The sequence below is a fragment of the Aspergillus clavatus genome, genomic scaffold (genome assembly GCF_000002715.2).
Source record: "Aspergillus clavatus NRRL 1 1099423829805 genomic scaffold, whole genome shotgun sequence".
Classification (NCBI taxonomy): Eukaryota; Fungi; Ascomycota; class Eurotiomycetes; order Eurotiales; family Aspergillaceae; genus Aspergillus; species Aspergillus clavatus.
In genome coordinates this window covers 2,092,384-2,117,966 of record NW_001517094.1, presented here as the reverse complement: position 1 = coordinate 2,117,966, position 25,583 = coordinate 2,092,384, and the positions used below count along the sequence as shown (strand labels likewise).

At 51.2% G+C, this 25,583-nt stretch overlaps 1 protein-coding gene across 1 annotated transcript, besides 7 other annotated features; it reads right to left on the bottom strand.

The window, feature by feature from the left end:
- Positions 1-445: 445 nt before the first annotated feature.
- On the bottom strand, positions 446-19,625 carry nrps1 (nonribosomal peptide synthase Pes1; the record flags this gene model as incomplete). Its single annotated transcript, XM_001269224.1, has 7 exons — positions 446-3,037; positions 3,091-4,718; positions 4,770-5,430; positions 5,485-5,864; positions 5,928-18,174; positions 18,226-18,522; positions 18,642-19,625. The coding sequence occupies 7 exons, from the start codon at positions 19,623-19,625 to the stop codon at positions 446-448; spliced, it is 18,789 nt and encodes a 6,262-aa protein (XP_001269225.1).
- A 415-nt stretch (positions 19,626-20,040) lies between these two features.
- Positions 20,041-20,076: a microsatellite.
- A 197-nt stretch (positions 20,077-20,273) lies between these two features.
- Positions 20,274-20,322: a microsatellite.
- Positions 20,276-20,310: a microsatellite.
- Positions 20,323-21,587: 1,265 nt separating the features above from the next.
- Positions 21,588-21,635: a microsatellite.
- Positions 21,636-23,776: 2,141 nt separating this feature from the next.
- Positions 23,777-23,844: a microsatellite.
- Positions 23,778-23,844: a microsatellite.
- Positions 23,845-24,779: 935 nt separating this feature from the next.
- Positions 24,780-24,810: a microsatellite.
- Positions 24,811-25,583: the final 773 nt, after the last annotated feature.

The following is a 25,583-nucleotide window of genomic DNA, read 5'->3' as shown; positions in this document are numbered from 1 at the left end:
CGGCTGCTGCATCATTATACCCTTCGCATCAAGTTGACTTGTTCTATCACATAGCCTCTCACATACTCCGAGATACCACACTGTTCATAGCCATTTTTACTTAGCTCACGTTTGTGGGAATCGGACCTTTGAAGAATCAAAACTAGAATAGTCAAAAGTGAAATGATCAAATTCTAGATACAGCAAAACTTTTTATATCCAAACGGAAACATGAGATGCTCAAGCCAATCAACAATCAGAGAAGTAAACACATTATATGCAGATGACAATGTCCAAGGAAACAAAAGAGATGAGACATGCGAGTCGAAGTAGAGTACAGGAATGGATGTCCACAAGCAAAGAATGATAACAGTTGAACAAACTAATATAGATAACATGAACCATGAAGTGAAGTGAAGGGAAATTGTCCACGAGAGATTCCGATCAGATCTGGAGACAGATCCGATCACCCCCGAGCTGACAGCGGGCTCCATTTTGCCATGCGCTTTGCCAGCGTCAAGGCCTTCCCGAAGGAACTTGAATTGCCAGTCTTGGCCATGGGCAAGGTGAGCCCGTCAACGGGAACGATCTCTTCCATGGAGTCGTTCTTTGGGGAGTTATGCAGCGTCAGGACGGCCATCTGGCCAAGGAAGGTTGGGTGCTCGAGGAGGTCTTCGAGGTGGACCTGGAGGCCGTCCTGCTCGAGGAGCCAGACGACCTGTGCGACGTCGAAGACGTCGCCTCCGAGGTCGAAGAAGGAGGAGTCGAGCTGGAAGGCGGACTGTGGGGTCTCGGCGTTCTTGCAGGGCAGGACCTGCTGCCAGGCCTTGGTCAGGACGTCGGAGTAGACGAGGATCTCAGAGATGCTGCGGGTCTTCAGGTGTGAGGACAGGAACATCTCATCGGACATTCTGGGCACGTCGGGGACGGCCTGGCAGGGTAGGGAGGAGAGCATTGAGGGGGATGGGAGCACGACGCGGGCATTGGACACGAGGCTTTGCACGGTGTCGCAGACCATGTTCAGGACCTTGGTTGCGAACTTGGGTTGGATGGGGCCCTTGAGCGAATAGCCAAGGGAGACGCCCAGCTTGCCGTCGCTGATGGACTTGGAGAACAAGGTCATGTCGGTGAAGTTGTCCACGACGCCGACGCCGCCCATTCGGTATGTCGTGTTATCGAGCTGCATCTGACCCTCATACTCAACGTTCTGGTGGAAGACAGAGGTAGTGAAGTAGGTGGAATCGGGCCAGTCGGTGCAACGTCTAATGATCTCTCTGAAGCCGAGGGCTTCAAATGGCATGTTGGCAATCTGTTGGTCTTGCAGGTAGCGGAACAGGTCGAGGCCAGTCCACTTCTCGCCGAACTTGACACGAACTGGAATGACGTTGAGACATGGGCCAACCGTGTTTTCGATGCCAGGGATGGAAGTGTTTCTGCCGCTGATTGTGAGCCCGAAGACGACATCCGGCTGAGCAGACAGCTTCGCCAGTGTCACCGCCCAAGCTGCTTGCATGACAGTTGCGATCGTGATGTTGTCAAGAACTGAAGGTTGGATCTCGAGCATCTTCCTCTGCTCCGTAAAGGCACCAATGTGTTGGAAGGTATTAGTCTCGCTCCGCCGGAGGACCTGGGTCATGCTTGAGCCCCTCAGGAGGTTTGTCCAATGTTGATAGTGATCTGGGGTGATTGCACCAGACAACATCCGCATGTAATTGGCGAAGGAGGGTGCTGGGGGCAACGGACTGCCCTCATATCCCAGCTTGATAGCGGACATTATCGAAGGCAGACAAACCCCGTCAAATTGAGCATGCGACATCCGGATCAAGATCCGGTGGTGGTTGCTATCCTTCTTCTTCAAGACATAGAACTGCACATATTGCTCTCCTTGCCGTGCCTCTTGCTCCCGATCTTGCTGCTGTAGGTAGTCAGTGTACTCGTCCAAGCTCTTCTCCGTCTCATGTACAAAAATATTTGGTCGGATCTTTCTCAGAACCACTTGGTAGAATTGGCCATTGAAGCAGACGAAAACCGTGCGCAGGATATCGAACGCATCAACAACCCGCAAGAGACTCTCTCTCAACCTCTTCAAATCCACTGTTCCTTGCCCATCGAGGAAGAAATAATTCACCATCCATCTTGATCTGAACAAGGTAGCCGTGATTGACATGGCCTGGAAGTCCGTCACAGGAAGAACATCAGCAATGCCTCCCTTAAACACGCCAATCTTTGGGCAAATTCCGCTCTGCAAGGCGTTGTCATTCAGATCAACCGCCTTCAAGAATGAGAATTCTGGTGGCGGCGGAGTCTGCTCTTGCTGGATAGGCACGGACTCTGCAGGCTTTTCGATTTCGCTGTCAGTATGGGATTCAGGCTCCGAGGCAGGAGAACTGTTCGCAGCACTGATTATGGCCAGCATATCTTCGAACACAGGGTTGCTGAACACGTCGGCGACCGTCAAGGTCAGGCCGTCTTCTCGTGCAGCGCTGACCATCTTCATTGCCGTTATACTATCGCCACCCAACTTGAAGAAGCTCTCACGGTGCTTAATCGTCTCGGACGACAGATGTAATGCCGAGCACCAGAGCTTCCACAGTCTCTTCTCGAGATCCGACACTCTTGTGTGGTCTTCAGTAAGGGTGGCTGTGGAGTCGGACATATCTCTCTCGCGAGGCATGCGCCTTGCTTGGATTGGAACTTCGAGGGGTGAATAGGGGACGGTCTCCTGGATGTGGCTCTTTTCGGGTTGAGGTGTAGGGATGGTCAGCGAGCCGTCTCTGAGCATCTGAGTAATGATTTCAGTAACACGGCGATCAATTAGTTCTTGAAGCGTTTTGTTGTCAATGTATTGTCCCGCCCCAGAGAATTGGCCTGTGGTTGATCGTCCCAGCAGCTCTAGATCCGAGACCAACTGGGAAGGCCTGTCGACAAAGGACGTGAAGATACTAGCAATGGCGTCTGCCAGATCCTGTGCCTTATTCTCCGGAACGGCGTCGGTCCAGTACCGCAGCAAGATACCCTCGTGGCCCTTGGCGGTTTCCACGTTCACGGTGACAGGATACTGCTCACGCATTAGGTTCTTGATCTCAATATTATAGATACAATAAGACTTACTTCGGTAGGGTCATGCGCCTTCTGCACATTGTATGACAGCATATCGCTTCCAGAGTCCTTGGAAGCGGCATGGTGATTTTGGATGGAAATGGTGGTGTTGAAAAGCATGCGCTCCTTCTGAGCGAGCTCGTGTTGGATGCTCGCCAGGGAGCAATCTTGATAAGGGAGTTTTTTGATGTAGTCGCTCTGGACCGTCTTCGAAAGATCCAGGAGAGTCTGCCCGCGCGAGAATCTAACACGGCAGCAGAGCATGTTCAGGAAGATTCCGACTGCGTCCTGAATACCAGGAACCGGCGCATCACGGCCGGCTGATGGGTAGCCGAAGCAAACGTCGTCCGAGCCCGTGATTGCCTGCAGAACAATTGCCCATGCGGAGAGGGTGAGGTTCGCAAGAGTGACGGAATTCTTCTCGCAGAATTGTTGAAGCTCGGCATAGCGGTTGAACTGCACCATCACCGAGCCCAATTGACGCTCACCAGCTGCTCCCGCGGGGAAGGTCAAGTGGCAGGGGCGGGCATTGGACAGGTATTGTCTCCAGTGATACAGAGCCTGGTCTTGAGATTTACCACGGATGAACTTGATGTAGTCACTGAAGAGTGGTCCAGACCCCTCAGGGAGTTGATCATTGTAAGCCATTGCTAGATCACGTAGGATCAGGTCAACCGATCCACCGTCGATGATGGCATGATTCATCTCAATCTTCACAAGAACCCGTCCAGATTGAGTCTGGCAGATAGTCAACTGATGGAGAGATTTGGACCTTTGTCCGGCGTTGACGTCACTGAGTTTGATCGCATCAAGTCGACCAAGAGCATTAGAATCGTTGCTCTCAACCATGATTGCTTCATCATCGACCTTTCGGAGCACCAGCTGGTCAAACGAGCCACCTGCGTGGTTGCTGTCAATGAACCGAGTTCTCAGGATGGGATGCCGGCTGATGACAGCGGACCAAGCGCTCTTAAGGCTGGCTGGATTGACCTGTCTGCCTTTGTTTGGATGACACACTTCGAAGACCACATGGAACATGTAGGCGTTGGGATCCCGCAGCTGGCTCAGGAGGATACCCTCCTGCACCGAAGAGCATGGGTAGATATCCTCCACCGTATACCAGCTGTCGATCCCTGCTCTGGGAAGCGTGCTGCCCATGAACCTTCTGAGGCCATCGTAGGTGATAGGGAGCAAGGGGAAGTCGCTAAGAGTAGGCTCTGGCACCGCGTCCTTGAATCTGAGCACATCTCTTTCGAGCACATTTCTGCACTCCGAAATCCAGCTGCGGATCTGCTTCTCGCGCTGCATCTGTCGGTTGTACGTGAATGACACTTGGAGCTTATCCTTGATGATGAGAGCCGAGATTTCTAGAAGAGCAAACCGGGGAGTATCTGGGCCCATGTCTCCGGCGATATTGAAGGTCTCCTCATCGAAAGCTTGACCATAGTGCTGGAAGAGGGAGTCATCGCGCTCTAGCTGCTGCAGACGGCCGAGATAGTTGAAGACAATTTCTAGCGGGGCAGGGAAGTTTGTAGAGTTGGCTTTGCTTGAGTGCAGGAGGCTGTGGGCAAAGAAAGACCGGCCATTGTCGACCATCTTTCGTCTCACGTCCTTCATGCGTTTTGCCGTTTCGATGAAGTCTGAGTTTCCAAAGTTAGTTGGTTGATTTAGCAACGCAGAAGATATCTTACCTGAGCACTCATCGACCTGGAGTGGGCACATTGTGGTGAACCAGCCCACTGTTCGCGAGAGATCAATGCTTGAATCCCATGATTCACGGCCATGACCCTCGTTATAGATGGTTGGCATATTACGGTCTGTAAACACACGGCGGAAGGACTGCACAACTGCTGCGAGGAGAATGTCGATTGTCTCCGTCCGCAGGGTCTCGTGGCAGCCACCCAGAATAAAAGAAGTTGTCTTTTCATCCAGTACAAATGACTCCATCTTGATCTGGCCATATAGATTAGGCAGGCTGTCCATGCCCCAGTAGCCAATATTGGAAGGCTCAATGGCAAACGGAGGTTGGACAACGTCAGCTTCTGACTTGCTCTTCTGGAACTGCAGATCGCACCAGGCTTGGAACGATAAGGGTTTCTCAGAAGGCAAGGAGCCAGACTCGATGAACTCTTGCATGTCTTGTAGGACAATGCGCCATGAAACCATATCGACGCAAAGATGGTTGGCCACAAGGAACAGAACTTGTTCGCCTGTAGCAACTTCGAACAGATCCGCGGCGAAGATTGGGCCATTTTGAATATCCAAACTCGACTGCGTCTCACCAATCTTGGTCAGCATCTCTCGAGGGTTGCTCACTGAATGAACACCGAATCGGTAAGATGCATCGATATTCTGTGCAATAGATTAGCTCAACCTCCCAACGTCAACAGAACGATGCACACATACGCTAGTGATTCTCTGTTGCCATTTTCCACTCGCCGATCTGCTAAACTTGGCCCTGAACATCGAATGCTGGGTGAGGATTGCCTTGAGCGCATTCCTAATTATCTTCGGCTCCACCTTGCGAGTGATGCGCACTGTCATGCTCTGGTTGAAGCGTCCCGTTTCCTTGAACGTACGTGCGGCCTGGAAGTAGAGACCCTGGATAGGGGAGAGGGGGAAGTTTTCTCCAGACTTCTCTTCGAGCTGAACGGCTGACGTCTTGGTTTCAATGCCGCGAGTAAGCTCGCCGATTGACTTACTCTGCAGGATCTTGTGAAGCGTCAGGTTGATGCCCTGCTTGCGGGCCCGAGAAATGACAGCCATTCCAGTAATGCTATCACCACCTACAGATATTATTAGCTTCTTTCTGTTCCAAGAGAAAAAAGACAAAAAAGGCTATTACTTACCCAAGCTCACAAAGGACCTGTTCGGATCAACCTTGTTAGCAGAAATGTTGAGCACCTGCGCGTAGATATCCCGAAGGATCGACACGGAGGTCTCCTTGTCATCCTTGACACTCTCTTCAACGTTGCCTCTCTTTATATTGTCATAATCCTGCATGATCCTCTCGTAGGTTGCGTCGTCGATATGCTCGACCCAGTATGTGATCTTCTTCCTGTCAAGCTTACCGGAAACGAGCATTGGCAGTTTCTTGATCAGAGCCCACGTCTGCGGGACCATGTAGATGGGCAGCTGAGCCTCAAGATTCTTCTGGATGGCAATGAGCTCCGAGTACGCGGTCTTTGCTAGATCCTCTGGGCTGATCAGTTCACATGTGTTGTCGGTGATGATGCTCGCGTTCGAGTTCAAGGAGTTCAGAGACAGAACTGTGACCAGACGTTGTTGAAGGGGACCAGCCTTTGGCAGTATCACAACGGCATGGCGAACGTGGTCATCCTCGTATAGTCGATGCTCAATCTCGCCGAGCTCCATACGCTGGCCGTGAAGTTTGACCTGATGGTCCTTGCGGCTGATGTACTCAACAGATCCGTCAGGGTTGTACCGAACAAGATCGCCAGTCTTGTAGATTCTGCGCGGAGAGGGCAGGGAGGACTGGAAATTCTTGATCCATGCTGGCTCATCGACGAACGCCTCGGCCGTCTTCTGAGGGTTCTTGAGGTACTCCCTTGCCAGAGCCGGACCTTCCAATGCTAGCTCTCCAATGGCACCCAGGGGGGCAAGGCGGTCATGGTTGTCGGGATCAACGATCCAGGTAAGAGTGCAAGGAATTCCAAACCCGATGCAAGAAGCATCTCGGTTCGAAGACACTTCGGTGTTCAAAACAGCGAAGATGGTTGTCTCTGTCGGCCCATATCCGTTGATCAGCCTGACGCGGTGTGCCCATTTCGTCACAACCTCGCGCGATAGCTTCTCACCACCGCAGACCAGAACCTCAAGGGATGGCACCGATGATGGTTCAATGATACTTGCAATTGAGGGGGTCAAGAAAGTCCAGGTGACGTTCATGCGCCGAATCGCTCCAGCCACGTCGTTCAGTCGCTCATCCTCACTTGGGATACAGATACAACCGCCGTGCATCAGGGTGGCGAGAACTTCCATGACAGCAGCATCGAATGTAAGAGATGCAAATTGGAATGCTCGCGAGGTCTCAGTCAGACCGACAAGAGGTCCAAATGCCATGACACTGCTTGCAAGAGCACGATGGTCGATAATGATACCCTTGGCACGACCTGTGCTTCCAGACGTGAAGATAGCATAGGCCATGTTAGATGGCGTGACATGATTCGACCGCTTGGCATTTCCGCTGAGAGCGCTGTAGGCTTTGACTGTCTCCTTACTGACGGGAATGATGGTCTTGACGATGCCAGAATACCGGTTATGATACTGAGGAGAGCAAAGAACGACACGAGCGTCGACTTCAGCTAGGATCTCCTCGTGTCTCGATGTGGGATGAGCGGGGTCAAGTGGAACGTAAGCTCCACCAGCGATGAAAATACTGAGGATGGTGATGACGGCCCAAAGAGACTTGTCCAGGCAGATCGGCACTAGAGTCTCGGGTCCGATGCCACGGGAGACCAGGTAAGTTGCGAACGAGGATGCAAGGTCGTACATTTCCCTGTACGACACCTCTCCATCCCAGGCACAAATCGCTGGAGAATCGGGATGCGCGGAGCATCTCTCGAAAATGATGTCGTGTGCACATTGCTCAACAGCTTCTGGATGCCTCTGGTTCCACTTGGCGACCTCATTTCTGTCCACGGGGCTGAAGATCTCCAATTCGTTCAGCTTTCTCGTTTCCGCTTTCCCAATGGAAAGGAGCTGCTCGAGCACGAAGCTAAATTGGCCGATGAGCTTCTCGGTTTGCCAGCTGTTAAGAACCATCTCATCGTGGTGCATGGTCACTGTGACCTCAGAGTCGCCGACCTTGCATTCAACGACAAGTGGGTGAGTGAAGAAGTCTCCACTTGTTTGGTTGGGCTCGGCCATCCACAGATTCTCGTTCAGTTGACCTTCTCCAGTCTGAATGACAAGCAGATTCTGGAACTCGCAGGCGGAAGCCGTGTCGCTGTTGAGCTTTCGAATCCGCTGAAGCCCAGAATGCTGGTGCGGAAGCATTGTGGTTGTCAAATGATGCACGCTTTCCAGATACTGGGTGATGGGAAGCTCATTCTCAACTTGAATGCGCGTAGGAATGGTAGTGAGAACTGGTCCTGCAATATCAGTGACACCGGGAAGATCGATGTTTCGGCCCATGAGCGTCTCGCCAAAGCAGACGTCGCTGGAACCAGTGTGAGCAGCCACAACGACTGCCCACGCAGCACGAATAAGCTCGGGCACAGTCAGATCAACTCCACCGGGAGCTCGAGAGATCTTCATGCTGCTCTGGTGTCTGTTTCCAACTCGGACAGCGTCGGGGAGCGAGTTCTTGCTTTGCGGGAATGGGGTGCAGGAAAGGTTTGCCAGTTGAGATTTCCAGTACTCATCCGAGTCGGACATGTTGCGCTCCAGCAGGTATTCGATGAACAGCCCATAGGGGAGTGTCTTGCTGCCAGCTGAGGAATTACTGTAGACTTCCTCGAGGCGCTTCAGGACGAGAGGAATACTCCATCCATCATAGAGCGCATGATGGATTGTCCACACAAAGTACCTGGCAGGGGAAGTCTGGGATCCAGCAATCGCATAATCGGTCAAAGCTCCACCATTGTGCTTTGGCAAGTCAGGGCTATCAGCCATGAGTTCATCCAGACTCGCCGCAGTGGTCCAAGCAATCTCCTCCTTGTCGAGCACGGCCTGGAGGAAGTTGAGAGACTCGGTATGTACGACGCGAGTCCGCAAGATATCCATCTCATCCACAACACGTTGCCAGGCAGCCTTGAACTTGTCGAGGTCCACCCTTTCAGACAGGCGGAAGACGGGCTGGGCGACATACGCGCCATTTTGCTTCACGGACAATGTGAGAAGACCCTCCTGCACGGGGCTGCAGGGATAGACATCCGTGATGGTTTCCCGAGGCACGCAGCATTGCTCCGCCACCTCCTCCAGCAACTGGTGGCGGTCAGTTGAAGCAGGCAACAGGCTGAAAGGCGGCACAGTCTCCTTGTTGGGCTTCTCGCGCAATGTATCACATCTCTTTGCCATGTCCATGAAGATAGGATCTTCGTAGATACCAGCAAACGTGAGAGAGATGCCGCGAGAGTTGGCTGCTCCAACAAGTTTCATGGCGGAGAAGGAGTCACCACCCAGGCTGAAGAAGCTGTCTTCAGCGCTGACTGAACCGGACGCAAGGCCCAGAGCCTCCTCCCACAAACCTCTAAGAATACCTTCGATTCCTTCATCCGAGACCTGTCTAGAGCCAGCGGACAAGCTGACATAAGGTTTCAGCTGCTCCTTTGGCAGAGTCTCAACCGCAGCACGGAGCTTCTTACGATCAAGCTTTCCAGAGGTCGAGTAAGGCAGGCGACGGATGGGGAAGAAGAGCTTCGGCATCATGCTCGGAGGCAAGACCTTGGTAAGGGCCTCCTGGAACTTCTTGGCGAATTCCCTTGTGGATTCAGACATGGGCACAAGCATCTCGGTGTCGTCGACTGTGCTGCGATTTCCAATATCACCAACGCTGTAGAATGCGGAAAGAGATTTGGCTACTGCCTTTGTCTCCGGGTCGACAACATCGACTGCCACACGGGCACCTTCTGGAAGACAAGCAATACACTGCTGTTCAATCTCTTCCAGCTCGATTCGCTGGCCGTTGAACTTGATCTGGGTGTCTTTGCGCGAGATGAAGCAAATCGAACCATCGGGTTTGTAGCGAACCAGATCTCCCGTACGATACATGCGCTCCTTCTGCTGGAAGAGCTCTCGAAGCCCCGGAGACTTAGCCCAGGCAGGCTCGCTGATGAAGACTTCCTTGGTTTTCTGTTCATTGTTGAGGTAGCCGCGGCCAACGTTAGAGCCTTCGAGCACCAATTCACCCACGGCACCAATGGGAAGGAGGCGATGATAATTCTGAGGATCAACGACCCAAGTGCGGCCGCAAACCGCGGTACCAATGGAGTTGCAGTCGTCGTCGAGGCGTACACCTGCTGAATCCACCTTCATGCTCATTGTAGCCATGACTGTGGACTCCGAAGGGCCGTATGCGTTGATTACGCATCTGTCAGACCAGCGTTCGAGATGGCTTGGCGTCATCTTTTCACCTCCAGTGACGATAGTTCTCAGTTGGGGAACGTCAGCAGGGTCAAGGGTGTTTGCCATCGACGGAGTGCAGCTGATGAAGTTGGCATTCAAGCGCTTGATTGCACCGGCCAGATCGTTCATGCGTTCTTCTTCGCTGGGAACACATACACAGCCGCCGGTCATGAGAACCAGGATTATCTCCATGATGCTGACATCGAAGGTGTAGCTCGAGAATTGCAGAGCGCGGGTGTCCAGAGTCATGCCCAGCGTACGTGTAAATGCTGGTGACGACACGCTGAGACAGATATGCTCAATCACGGTCACCTTTGGCTTGCCTGTCGTTCCAGAGGTAAAGATTGCATAGGCTGGGTTATGGATGTCTGGCCTTGTCACGCACGTCCTGGAAGGCGACTCGAGGAGTCGGGTCATGGTCTCTTCACTCACGACAAAGGCAGACTGGGCGATCTTGGAAGCCTTGTCGACATACTTGGCCGAGCACAGGACGATCGAAGCACCGAGGTCTTCAACCAGGCCCTGCAGTCTAGCCTCTGGATGAGTGGGGTCCACAGAGGCAAACGCTCCTCCAGCTTTCATGACAGCGACTTGCGCAATGACGGCCCAGGCTGACTTTTCGAAGCACAGCGCAACAAAAACCTCAGGTCTGACGCCAAGTCCTGCAAGGTGCTGTGCAAGTCGGGTGGACAGGGAATCGAGCTCTTCGTACGTGAAGTCCCCATCCCACGAACAGATTGCAGGTGAGGTAGGACGGCTGAGGACGTGCTGCTCGATAATCTCATGAGCACACATGTCGGGTCTCTCTGGCAATGTTGCATTCCAGGCTTGGACCTGCTGGCAAGCATGTTCGCTGAAAAAGTCGATGGCACCAATCGTACGGTCAATTTGCTGATGATCGACAATATCGAGAAGGATGTGCTTGAAGGAGTCGACAAGACTCTCAATGTTGGCTTTGGACAGAACGTTCGTCGAGTATTCGAAAACAATCTCAGCACGCGCATCCGAAAGCTTAGCATTAATGCCGAGAATCCAATTGCTCTTCTCGACAATATGGGGCTTTGAGAATAGACTGTCATCTGCGTTGGCCAGCCCCTGGACCTTGTCAAACTTAAAAACGGTATTGAAGAGCGAGTTCACGTCAAGGCCAAGTTCATGCTGCACCTCATCCTCTGAGAGTGGATGCACAATCGCCTGGTCCAGATCGTTTTCCCTGTCCTCGGCAATTTCCCGGAGCTCAGAGGCGTCCTTCAAGAGGAATCTGCTAGGGAACACCTGTGCGGAGTTTGAGTCTTCTGTTTGCGAAGCTTCGGCGTAGTAACCGAAGCAGACTTCTTCCGAGCCCGTGAAGCACCGCAGGACCAATGCCCAGACGATCTGTAGCAGGGCATCTGCAGTAACTCCAACCATCTCACAGAATGCGAATAGCCGGGCCACATCCGTGATGGTCAACTGTGCCGTCTCGACCCTCTTTTCGCCCTTGGCGGCACTCAAAGAGGGGAAATGGCAAGGCTCAGCATCAGCCAGATACTCCTTCCAGTAGACAGTCTCAGGGCTGGACAAACAAGAAGCCTGGCTCTGAAGGAGAGCCATCTCGCCAATCACCTCCTGCAGGCCGTGCCCCGCGTTCAAGTACTCAATATAGCTTGTGAACTGGGCCAGGATCCTCTCCACTTGGGGCGCAGACAGCACCTGTTCATTGTATTGAGCATTCAGCTGGAGCTCGGATTGTCCAATGCTGCAGAAGATTGCCAAAGGATATTCAAGTCCTAGTGGATTCGATTTGTCATTCTGGATGGCAGCGAAGGAAAGAAGATTGTTGAACCCGCACGCTCGGGAGGTATCTGCGCTGACATTCTTGATCCCCTGGAGTCCAGCCTTCTGGTAGGGCAAGGCTGCTACTCGCTTCTCCTGCGTTCTTCCCAAGAGTTCTGCAATGGTTGAGGTAGCGTCAAGCTGAAAGCGTCTAGGCACAATGGTAGCAGGCGTCTTTTCGGCAGAGTCAAGAGTCGAGAGCTCAGGTTCAAGAAGCAGCTCCCCGAAGACGACATCATCGGACTGAGTGTACCCAGAGATGGTCAGGGCCCACGCGGTAAGAATTGCGGATTCCAAGTCCACTCCATTGAGCTTCCCAGAAATCTGCGCATCCTTCCTCAGCGAGGCAGTAGCAGATACTCCTTGAGAGGTGCTCATCGCCGGCGGGAACAGTTGGGCCGTCGCCTGTGGCTTGGCAAGCTCAGCTCTCCAGAACTCATGGAAGCTTTTGAGATCGAACTCGGCGCGGATGCTGTTGGGAAGGTTCTCAGTCTCTCTTCTCAGAAGCTGACGATCGAGCTTGCCGAAGGATGTCAAGGGCATGCTGGGGACAGGAATGTACAAGTTCGGGACCTGGGCTGCGGACAGGACACTCAGCAGATGAGTATGCAGTTTGGCAATCAGCTGATGGAATTCCGGAGAGGATTGCCCAATTGAAGATTCTTGGCCGTCAACATTTGTCGAGGAAGCTGTCTTGAACTGGATGTAAACAGCCAGAAGCTCTGCTTCTGCCTCGTCGTCTGAGCGAATCAACTCCAAGACGGAGGGGTACTCCGGCAACAAGAACGAATCGAGATGCTTTTGAACCTGCCAGTTATCAATCCGAGCTCCCGTGCCCTTTCTGCCCATGTAGACCAATGACCCATCCGACTCATAGCGAGCCAGATCTCCGGTCTTGAACATCCTCCGGATTGGTGGAGCGTGTTCAATTTCCGCTCCTGTCTCAGCAATGGTTCCGTCGTGCTCGCTGTCCAGACTCCACACAGGCTCTTCGATGAAGTTCTCGCTAGAGTGTTCTCCCTCGAGCAAGTAGCCAGAAGCAAGGACGGGGCCTTCCAGAACCAGCTCACCAACGCAGCCGATGGGGACCAGAAGGTTGTGGTCTGCGGGATCAACAAGCCAAGAAGTGCACCCTGCGGACCGTCCAAGATTTCTTGTTTCATCGGGGCTGTCGGATGTATGGATGGAGGTAGATGAGCACTCGGCTGCTCCATACCACAAATGCAGACGGACCTTTGGCGACCAAAGATCCTTGGCTTGGGTTGTCATACGTTCGCCATGGAGTGCGAGAACTTGCACTTCGGGGACATCGGAAGGCCTGATCAATGAAGCCAGCGACGGGGTGATACTGACAGTGTTTGCGTGCGAGGTGTTGATCGAAGTTGACAAGTTTCTGGCACTGTGATCAGCCGGGATGCAGACACGGCCGCCACACATCAAGCTGCTGAGGACTTCCTGAAGGAACATATCGGAGGTACAAGGAGCGAACTGGAGCATCTTGGTCGTTTCATTCAGTCCCAGAGCTGAAGCAAAAGCTTCTGCCCGCGTCAGAATGGTTTGGTGATCAAGCACTACGGGCTTCGAGCCCTGAACGCTGCCTGTCGTGAAGACAACGTAGGCGCCATCCGTCGGCTTGACTGAGGAGGTGAGCGTCTCACCAGAGCGAGGGAGATAGTCAAACAAGGACTTGCTCACGGGAACCACGTAGGAGATGGTACCCTCGAGAATCTGTGCTTTATGCGGAGACGCAAGAGCAACTTGAACATCATGGTCGACCAGCAACTTCTCGATAATCTCGTCCGACTGGATCCCGGTCAGAGGGAGGCAGATACCACCAAGTCTCAAGACTGCCAACATGGCAATAATTTGCCACGAAGATCTCTCAAACTCCATCGGTACCAGGACGCCTGGCCCCACTCCGAGCTTGGTGAGGTAGAATGCCAGCAGGGCGGACAATTCATTGAGCTTGGAGTATGTGAGACTTCCATCCAAAGCTGAAAGTGCAGTTGCTTCTGGGTACGAGCTCGCCGTCTCCTCCAGAATCTCATGGACGCATCTGTCGACGGTCTTGGGGATATGCTTGTTCCAGATTGCGATCTGCTGCTTGTTCTGTTCGCTCAACGCATCCAGGCGGCGCACTTCTTCGTCCTGGCAGTGAATAATGTTTTCCAAGGACTTCAAGAAAGTACTAGCAACATTCTGAGCCTGACCATCAGAAAGAGCATCCGTCCAGTAGTGGAGGTCAATCTGCGCATCATCGTCCGTAGTCTCGATATTGACGTACACTGGGAACTCGGCAGGATCGTGAATGGATCCCACCTCCACAAGTCGAATATCGTCCGTGTTGATCAAGCTCTGGGATGGCAGCTTCCGGTACGACACGCCGGAATTGAAAAGAATCGTGTCCGAGAGCTTGAGAGCATGCTGAATATCGATGAGCGATGTGTGTCTGTACGGAAGAGACTCCATATAGTCGTTTTGGACCTGGTCCAGTACATCTCTAAGAGAGGCCGTCTCAGTGATCTTCATCCGACAAGCGAGAAGATTGATAATGGGTCCAATCATCGCGTCAATTTCTTCAACCGCGACGTCTCTCAGAGAAGCCATGTAGCTGAAGCACACGTCGTCGGAGCTACAGAACGAACGGAGAGTTAGTCCCCAAGCGGTGCTAAACGCCGTAGAAAGCGTGACTCCACCGCTCTCGCAAAGAGTCTGGAGCTCTCTCAAAGAAGCAAAATTCAGACGGATGGTATGGAGCTGCTTGGTGGATAATTTGCCGTCATTGAGGACAGGGAAGTGGCACGGCTTGATGTCGGCCAGGTAATCGCACCAGTACTCGAGGCCACCATTGTGGGAGCAGGTCTGCAGGTACTTCATGTAGTTCTGGAACACTGGCTTGCGGTCTTCTTGGAGCTTGCCACTATAGGCTAATTGCAGATCACGCACGATGAGCGAGATCGACATACCATCCATGGCAGCATGGCTAATCTCGAGTCTGCAGAACAGCTTGCCGCTTGCAGTCTGGCAAAGAGTGAGACGATGAGCAGGGCAATGTTGACGATAGTCCATGGGCTGCTGGCTCTCAAAAGTTGGGAGAACATCGCTGTCCCCCGAGCATGTCAATAAGTTTGGAAATGACTCAAATTCCTTCAGAACGACCTGGGAGAATAAATCCCGGCTTGTGAGGTTCTGCACAAAAACAGTTCGAAGTATCGAATGATGCGAAACAACCTTCTGCCACGCGAGTCGCAGCAGGCCAATGTCGGGTTTGGTTCTAAACCCCCTCACTTCAAAGGTATCATGCACAGCATAGAATGAGGTGTCCCGGGACTGGCTAATCAGGATACCCTGCTGCATACGCGAGCAGGGATAGATATCTTCGACGAGGTCGAGAGAGCTGATATCCATGCGGGGCAATTTCTCCAAAACCATCTTATCGAGCTCATCGTACGTGAGAGAGAGCATCGGGAAATCGCTCAACGTGGGCTTCGGTGCGGAGGACTGCAGCTGCTGGCCAAGCGAGCTGAGAAGTTGTTGACAACGCGAGATCCAGTCGCGAATGCCCTCCTGGCGATGCATGAATCGGTTGAAAGAGAAGGTAAACCGAAGTCGACCCTGCACAACCAATGCCGAGATCTCAAGCAGCGCAAATCGAGGAGTCTCTTCGCCAAAATCGGCGGCTCCGCCGCCTCGCCCGGTTTCTCCAGCCATGTGTCCCGTAAGCTGGAAGAGACCATCCTGCTTCTGCAAATCGCGGTGCTGGCCGACGTAGTTGAATGTCATTTCCAGGGGGCAATGATGACGGCAATGTTCCTGCCCTTGGCCCGTAAACATTCGGCTCGCGAACTTCTGGCGACCATTATCGGAGACCTGGCGACGCAGATCCTTGACACGAGCCACGGTTCTAGCTGGATCGTTGGAGACAATGTCTGACACAAAAATCGGATAGAGAGTAGTAAACCAACCAACAGTTCGTGAGATATCGATGCTTGAATCCCATACTTCTCGGCCATGGCCTTCGTTGTAGATCACGGGCAAGGCACGATCCGAGAATGTCTGACCAAAGGTATGGAGAAGGGCAGCCAGAAACACCTCGACCGGTTCAGTTCGAAGGCTCTCATGACATTCCAGCAAGATTGATTGAGTGCTGTCCGCATCGACGTCGAAGGTTTCGCAGACCACGTCGCCGTATGTCATAGGACGAGCCTCCATTCCCCAGTATGCAAGGTCTGGCGCGGGAAGATCCTCCACTTGCAGCTCATTCTCGGAAAGCAACGAGCGACACTGCTCATCCTGCAGGTGACACCATGTCTGGAAGGGAAGGGAGCTGTTCTGCAGCGCGAAGGCTTGAGGGTCATTCAGATAGTCCTCAAGATCTTCAAGAATAATACGCCACGAGACAATGTCAACGACAAGATGATGTCCAACCAAGGACAGGAAATTGTGTGTGTTGTTGTTGGCATAGAAGAAGTCAACTGAAAACATAGGGCCCACAAAAGCGTTGATGCACAATTGGCTCTCTGCAACAGCCTTCTCGACCGTGGCTTGGGAGGCGGTAGTGTGCATGCGCCAGCGGTACGAGCCAGCCGCGTCTTCGGTGATACGCTGCTGCAAGGGACTTCCCGTACCAGGGCCAACTAGCCTACTTCGAAGCATGGAGTGGCGCATAACCACTGCATCCACAGCGCGGCGCAATTCCCCGTCATTGATCCTTCGGTCAATGCGGGTGAGAACACTCTGGTTGAAATAGCCCTGGCCTTCTTCGCGGACCATGAAATGGAGTTTCTGAATTGGTGACAGGTCGAAAGGCTCCTCGATTTTTTCATGGTAGGCTGCCGGCTGCTGAACTTCTTTGACGCGCGTGGCCAGATCTCTGATTGATTTACTGCGAAGAATTTCCTGCACGGTGAGACCAATTCCCTGCTTCTTGCACTGGCCGACGCAAGTGATGGCCGCAATGGAGTCACCACCCAGACTCAAAAAGCTTTCTTTCAAGCTGATGCGGTCCTTGGAAATGTTCAGGACACGGCTCCAGATGGAAGCCAGTTGATCCTCCGTCGCATTGATAGAACGGAACTCGGTTGGTCCAGTGGCGGGCATGTCGGGGTCCTGTGCCATGCCTGAGACCCACGTTGAGGTGAGTTTTCTGTCCAACTTGCCAGATACAAGCATTGGCATCGTTTCGACGCAGAGCCAGACGGAGGGGACCATGTATGTTGGCAGCCGAGCGGAAAGTCGTTCCCGAATGTCCTTCACATATTGAGCCTTGACCCGGTTCTCAAGAAGCTTCAGGGGCACTGCATCGGAATCTGGCCCATCCTTGAGGCCGGCAGATAATGACAGAACTGCAACAAGCTTTCCTTGAGAGAATCCGGACTTGGGAAGCAACGCTACACAATGCTTGACGTCCACGTCGGTACTAAGCTGATTCTCAATTTCTCCCAATTCGATTCTCTGACCGTGGAACTTGACCTGTGTGTCTTTTCGTCCTATATACGTTAATGAACCAGTTACGGAACTATACCTTACCAGATCACCGGTCTTGTAGAAGCGTCGGCCGGAGCCACCGGTAGCATCCCGCTTAGTCCAGGCGGGATCGTAGATAAACGCATCATTCGTTTTCTGCGGGTTATTGACATAGCATCGCGCAAGAGTTGGCCCTTCCAGGACCAGCTCACCAGGACAACCGATGGGAGCCAGCTGGTCATGGTTCTTAGGGTTGACGACCCACCAGCGCACCCCAATCTGCTGACCAATATCCCTACAGTCGGAGGTAGCAGAGAGCTTGGTATTAAGGGCGGCCGTAACGGAACTCTCCGTTGGGCCGTATCCGTTCACCAACGTAAGATGAGACCATGTCGCCAAATGTGACGGCGACATCGCCTCTCCGGCCAGGACGAGGGTCTTGAGCCCCGGTACGGCGGAAGGCTCAAGGAATCCGATGAATGATGGGGTCAAGCACGCAAAATCGATCCTCATATCATTGATGACGCCAGCAATGTCCGTCAAACGCGCTTCCTCACTGGGAATACAGACGCAGGCACCAAGCATCAGCCCAGTCAGAATATCGACCAAGCTGGCATCGAAGGTGTGCGCTGCAAACTGCAGAATGCGCGTTGTTGAGTCAATGCTGAAGGCTGGACCATGGGCCATGACACTCGAGAAATAAGCTCCATGCTCAAGCAAGGTACCCTAGACTGGTCAGCACAGAAAAAGACAGAAATCAAAACTCTGGCAACGTACCTTCGGCTCGCCGGTAGAGCCAGAAGTAAAGATTACATATGCGGCATTGGAGCTCTTTACAGTTGATGAGACTGTCGTGGTGGGACTTGGGAGGGTGTCAACAAATTCATCATCGAGTGGTAGGAGCGTCTCTGCAACCGTCTGCAGCTTCTCTGCATAATTTCGAGAACAGAGCATAATTTGAGCCTGCACGCCCCGCACGAGGGACTGCAGACGTGCTGTAGGGTGAGTTGGGTCCATAGGCACGAATGCGCCGCCGGCTTTCAGAACGGCAACCATCGCCACGATGTTCCATTTCTGTGCTTATGGTCAGCGTATTGAAGCACAGAATCTGACGTGTCGAGACCACGTCACGGTGAGCATTGCAGAATCAAACAAGCACCACATAACATCTTATGAAAGACTCAAGCACTTACTGATTTCTCAAAACATAGAGCGACGCAAACCTCCGGCCCAACGCCTCTCTTCTGAAGATAGTAGGCAACTTTCGAGGATAAGTCATCCAGTTGCTGATATGATAGACTTCCGTCCCAAGCACAGACGGCCTCGTGATCCGGCTGGAGAAGAGTCTGCTCGTAGATTGCGTCGTGTATGCAGCGTTCGTGTTTCTTGGGGAACACGGAGTTGAATTTGCACACACGGGACCAATCGTTCTCTGGGAAAATGTCGAGACTGCCCAGAGATACATCTTGGGCAGAGAGAAGCTCTGCGGTGATACGCTCGAACACGCCGGCAATGCTTTTCACTTGCTCGGTGGGCATATCGTTGTTCCACCATTCAAAGAAGATGCCCACTTCCTCCTGCAAAACCTTGGCTTGCATTCGAATGCGACACTGTAGACAGCTATTAGAAGGCCCATTTTTACAGGGAGACTTGGAGGTGCGGTGTTTGTTACGTACCTTCTCCGGAAGCGCAATTGGGAAAAGAGAAGGGATAGAGGAGGTTCCCTTGAAGTCATGGCAGATTCGTATCATTAAGATTGTATTAAACGGAAGATCCGCATTAGATGTTGTAATTAAGGGTTTCGATCTGTCGAGATCGCTGTCGAAATAGCTGTGTGTCTTCACATGGTCTAGAAATGTCTTGGGGGTATCATCTTCATTGATTGATAGCTTGAAGATGGACGGGTCTGCGGTGTCCAGAGGCTGTTGTAGAGCGTTCTGAACCCCATCACCACCGATCTGGTGGTAGCCAAAGCAAATGTCCTCGGAGCCTGTGTAGCGATGGAGGAGGAGGGCCCATGCAGCTTGCAACAAGGAATTCAAGTGGCCCTCGTTCCATGCAGCCAGCAAGCCAGCACTTTGTGAAGCACCGATTCTCAACCTCATAGAAAGAGGCCGTTGAAGCCCCAGGTGCGTAGCACCAAACTTGGGCAAATAACACGGGGCGGAGTGAGCCATGGTTCTGTACAATGTGTGCTCAAAGAAGTCCCTCGAGGAGATGGGTATATTCAGGGACGGTGTCCAGAGGAACAGTGGAGGTTACTTGATGAGAGAGAGCGCTGCACGTCCCATGGTCTTTTCTATAAACTGCGAGCGAAGGAGCCATCAACGCCTCGAGCATTGTCCTCGAGTGGTTGCCATTCTCTTCGCTTACACGCCAAAATAGACTCGTGGAGCTAGCGATGCAGCTCCTTAGTAATTTTTCCAGACGCTCATGGATTTGACAAAACTATAATAATAGATTACGAGGGCCCATTTGCCTCATGGCCACAAACCTGACGGGGAGAGAGTCATGGGAGAGCCCCTTTGGAGTGGGCTTGGATCGGCCATGGCCGTGTCCCGTTAACTCCGTGGTTTCGCATCACCACGTAGGTTTTTTGTTTTTTTTTGTTTTTTTGTTTTTTTTCTTGCTTATGGCGACAGGAGCAAAAGGGCTCGGAGAAACAAGATCAATGGTTGTCGAGATCCCGCGGGAAGTTTCCATGTGTAGGCTGTGGATTGATGGAGTCATGGACACGAAAGATGCATAGCCCTGGGGACGGACAGCAACAGGGAAACTCCACACAGTGACGTTAGTGTAAGCATGTAACTACATCTGACAGGCGAAAAAAAAAATAAAATAAAATAAAATAGAATAAAATAACATCAAGTAAAAATGAAAATGAAAATGAAAAATTGAAGGCGAAAAAAACGAAACATGCATCACTTACAGGGGTTTGAGGTAAGTCTTTGCCAGTCACAGAGGCCCCCAAGCGAGATGATCGGCCAGGAAGGCCCCTGTTTGCCTACATCTAGTCGCGATCTCGGATGTTCGTTCGTCAGTGGTCTGGAACCAAGTCAGAAGACGATCGAGTTTGTCAAGAATGATGATGGTGGTGGTGTCTGCCAGTAGTAAAGCTTCTTGGCCTGATGCTCCGTTACCCGTAGTCCGTACTCTACTACAGAGTACACGGTAAGGTGGACGGTGGATATCCTGGAGATGATCCACGGTAAGCCTCAAGGGAGAACAGGGAATTGCTCAGGAGTTAGACTAAGAGCATTGACTAGGTCGAATGTCGATAATGGATAATTAGAACGTTCATGGATTCATTTCCCCTGGGCCTGAACTCCCTGTGAGAGGACGACGGGGGGGGAGGAGTGGATGGAATAGTGGGATCCCTTGTATGATCCATCGATGACCCGGATGCCTTGGAGTCTGGAACTCCGGACTTGGACTTTTGGATTCGGGAAGGCAGTGGATGGATGAAAATGAATTTGGAGGACTGGGGGGGGGGGGGGAAAAAGGATCACTGACTGAATAATGGAGCACAAAAAGAAGATAGTCGAGTCGAGTCGAATCCAAATCAGGAAATCATCTGATGGGGTTGTGATTGGGCCACGCTAACAAAGTACCTGGTCAGGTACCTACTTAGGTTGTTGTCCATGTCTTAGGTACCTAGGTATCTATCTACTACTAATAGTATAGCCTACTGGGGACGGTCCACTATCCTAGTATCTATCCTAATAATTCTCCTATAGGTGCTATACAGTCTATACTTACTACCTTGCATCGGATTCTACTCGGAGGTCCAGAGATCAGAGAACGGACATCGTCCAAATATCCTGGACTTCAGCCTCAATAATAATACTGAGCAGATATAGATAGATATTATCCCCATGACTTGAAGCTCCTGTGACACACACGCATGTCGAGATGGGTCGTTTGAGAATTTGAGAAAGACTGGGTCAGGAACGGCCCACTGAGTGGATGGGCCATGACCCAGATTCACGCAAGAACTGGGAAGATAACTAGCAGAGTGATAGAAAAGTTAGGGATAAAATTGATTACCTAGATTGAGGATGGTTAGTTAACTGAAGAGCCTTTCCATGTAGCACCCTGTAACAGATGACCAGCAAGGGAATACCAAATGAAATGAAGCTAAAAAAAAATAATAATAATAATAAAAAAAAAAAAAAAAAAAGAAGAAATTGAACACTGCAAGATATGTACTCCGTAGCACAACAAGTACCAAGTACTTGAGATGAGATCGAGAAAAGTCCGAGATCCAGAACAACACAGCAGGACAGCACTTTTTTTTTGTGTCATGAGTATCAGGAACGGTGACTCCGACAGGCTTAAGGTACCGACACGTTACACAGCGATCCTCTGGGAGATCGATCGTGATTGAACTCGTTTCCTTTCGCCTACGAGGGAATGATTCTTTGGTTGCATAGAGCGGACGGGCGGTGACCCAATTAGGGATTTGTTGAATATCCGGTTAGTATCACCCTGAGCCAATATCAAATTGTTGTTGGTCGGTATTTGACTCTAGCTACGGAGTAGTAGCTACTGATCAGTGATGGACAGAGAAAAAAAGTCCGAATTGGTGGGGAGTTGGATAAGTTCAATCCACTACTGTGTACCTATCCACAAACGCTGTGGATTCATCGTTACACCGTATCGACGTGGCGTTGATCTTACGCTCATAGTCTATCGCTATTCGCTATATTTGGAAAGACGATCGAATCTGAATTGGAACTCGGGCGAAAGTGAGGAGATACTGATGCCTTTCGAACCTCGGAAGTACTGTATATAGTGAGAATAGGTAAGTACCTCTTTTTCTCCTCCGCTTTGATATTTACAACTAAGGGTCGTCGGAAATCTGTTTCATGGGACCCTTTCCTTTTCTCATCGCCATCGCTTATGTTAGGGGGGAAACTCTGATGCTGAGGTGGTTATAGCGGTGCTGTTAATATTGCTATCACTTATCAGATAATCAGAGGCTAACAGGCAATAATACCATGCAATAACGCAAGGGTGGTCGGAGAGAAGGCCGCTCGCTTAGAAGCTTCTCCCTGAGCTATACTTACATGCATAAGCCATGGAGGATTGGGAGACTGGGGTACAGAGTACGGAATGAGGACTATGGAGTAGTACTATCGAGATATTTAATCTTGGGATCTTGTACTGTTGTACAGGATTTGATTGTCACACACCAAGGCCAGACAGAGTACTACAAACTTGAAGAACAACGGCATTTCCATGTTATCGGCGATCGAACCCGCTTCGGATATTCATACCGACTGGCGATCCGACGTTTCGGAGCGGGAAAACTAAGAGAGAGAAAAAATGTGCTGGACTTCGTGAGGCGGGCGGAGAGGTACAGGAAGCTAGGTAGCCGTACAGATATCCCGTATTATTCCTGAATCCTTGTGCTCGCGGCGAAGACAATGTACGTCAGTCTGGGCTGGGTAGGTTTACATCCATGCTGTGCAAAGATGGTGTGTCCATCAGCTGATTCTGACGCTGACATCCCACGATCTGAGCCCATTCATCTTGACATCAGTGATCAGTAGACTAAGTACGGGACTCCGTGTACTGTATCTAAATTTGTCAATTTGTAAACAACAGACACATCGATGTCGAATCTTTGTTTGATGTCTCAAATACTGGCACACTAGAGGAATCTCCAGACCAGAAGGTTTAGAGGCGCTGTGGGGGGGGGTCTTAGGATGGCTTTTAGTGGCTTCTAGTGGCTTTTTTTACTTGCTTATGACCCTATCATGATACCATGATCGCCCATGGGCTTCCACAAGAGGAACTGGAGTTGCTTAACAAACACGAAATAGTACTAGGTAGCAGGTACTTGACTAACTTGAGGAATACTTGCACGCTTCCAGAGACTAAATGGACTAGTTTTGACACGCCAAGTGGCCGAGTGCCCAGAATACTGCCTAGTTGCCAAGTTGGAGACTCGGAGAACTGGGTCGAGATAGTTAGCAGGAAGATCATTCGATGAGGAATGCGAAATGAGTTAGTAATGTCCCGGGATCTACGGAGTAAGGGATCTTCATACCCGCCAATGACAAATTAAGATCGTATGAAAGACGAGATCCAATTCCAAGTGAATATTAAGTAGTTAGATGAATAGTCCCCTAGTTTCAATAGTACTGTAGATCCTCCGTGGTCGGAAGATAGTTTTTTTTTAAGAAGCTCTCCGTCCGGGAACCAAGTTCACTAAGGTCCTTGGCTTTCGCGAAACGTACCTGAACCGTAGAATCTCAATCATTGAGGGTCGATCAACCAGTTCCATGGATTCAACCTGAATGGATCCAGTTCATGGGAGATCTCTATCTATCTATCTATCTATCTATCTATCTATCTATCTATCTATCTATCTATCTATATATCTATCTACAAGCTCAGGCCACGGCAATCCCCAAGCAGAGTTTGTGGATGATTTTCGTTTGGAAGGAAGCGAGCGAAATTCACTACTAGTTCGTGGGGCCGGGTTCCTACTTCGTGCCATGTAAAAACTGGTCGCAATCCCGGTCGCAATCGGTAACCAGCGCCTTCACCGCACTCTCGTTTGTCCGGACTCATGAACCAACGGACTAACTAACTAACTACCTACCTCCTAGTCTCCCGTCAAGTATTTTGCTAGACATTCCCTATCTCCAGAGACTGGTGGGCTTCCAATCGCCTCAACCGGAAGTATCCGGTCGAAGTGCCCAGGGACTATTTCCGTTAGTCCCCTCCATTAAGGATTCTAGACAAACCTGGCGGTCGAATGGCGCTCAGCAGACGCCGTGATGCAGGCCACATCCCGGCTTGGAGCCCGTCACTAGGCCACAGCCAGAAATTCGAATCTCGGCTATTCAAAGACATCAGCCGAATAAAAAAAGAAAGAAAGAGGAAAAAAAGAAATGATCAAATCTGAATATCGAAGAGGCAACACGTTACATTCGCCCGCTGGCTTCATCTCCTGCATATTGGCTGGGGCTGATCACGTCGGTGGTCACTGGTCAGTGGTCACGCATTTTCCCTGCCCGATGACATCTAGTTTTACTGTTGGCAGTCGCTGTGGTTGAATTCGTGACCTAGCCATGCGGTGACCATGAGATATTCATCACTATGTTACTATGTACGTACTGTACTCGGAGCCGAGCACTGGTATGAGTCTATGAATCTATGACTATGAGACCGGTGACACGGAAGATCCGATGAAGATTCCGTACTTTTAGCCTCCTCAGCAACAAGCTCAATCGGCTGTTCAATCTACGTCCATGCGTCTCTAAGCGGACCTCACCTGACAAGCGCCGCTTGACATGTCCACGCTGGCACGCAAGGGCTTCTAGCCTCCTAGCCTTCTAGCCTTCTAGCTCTAGGTACCTAGGAGGCTAGATAACTAGGTATACTCTGTATGTTGATCTATCTAATAATCTAATCGACTTAGGTCTAACGAACAATCTAATAGGTCCAAGTGGGGACGACGGAATTCCCGTCGTCCGTCTCGACTTCTCGCCTGAACGCTGATTGAACATGGTGTAGGTTACTAACCATTTACGATTTGAAAAAGTCCCCACTAGGATGACAAGTGATGTAAGACATACATGACTTCGTCCTGTTGACGGTATTAGAGGCTGCAAGCATGGAGGGCGGGAAAGGGGGACAACAACGGGGAAGAGACCGGGATCTCTTCTCGTTTTAGGACCCCGATTTTGACTTCCATGTAAGGCCATTGTCCTGGGTTTGATTGGGATCATTTTACCTTTCGAAATATATATATAGTTCCCGATACATTTAGATATCGATATGGATATCGAGATATTTGGGAAGACTAGGATGCCGCCGGCCGAAGCCAGCAAAAACCGCAGGTAGCCTAGGACACGGCAGGCTGCGGTACGACAGGAATTCCGATAATAGGGACCAGTAGTAGGTATGGATCGGGATTCGAACCAGCGCAATTGAGATTACGAAAGACCAGGGAAGTCTCCTTTGAGAACGATGCATTTGTTCGTTTTGACTCATCCTTATGATCCTTGTTCATGCTCGACCGAACACGGTACTTGTCTACCTACACAGTATACTTGCATCCAGACAATGAGATGTAACCCGTCCAAAAGATCCAAAGAAAAATAAGAATCCAGGGCGTG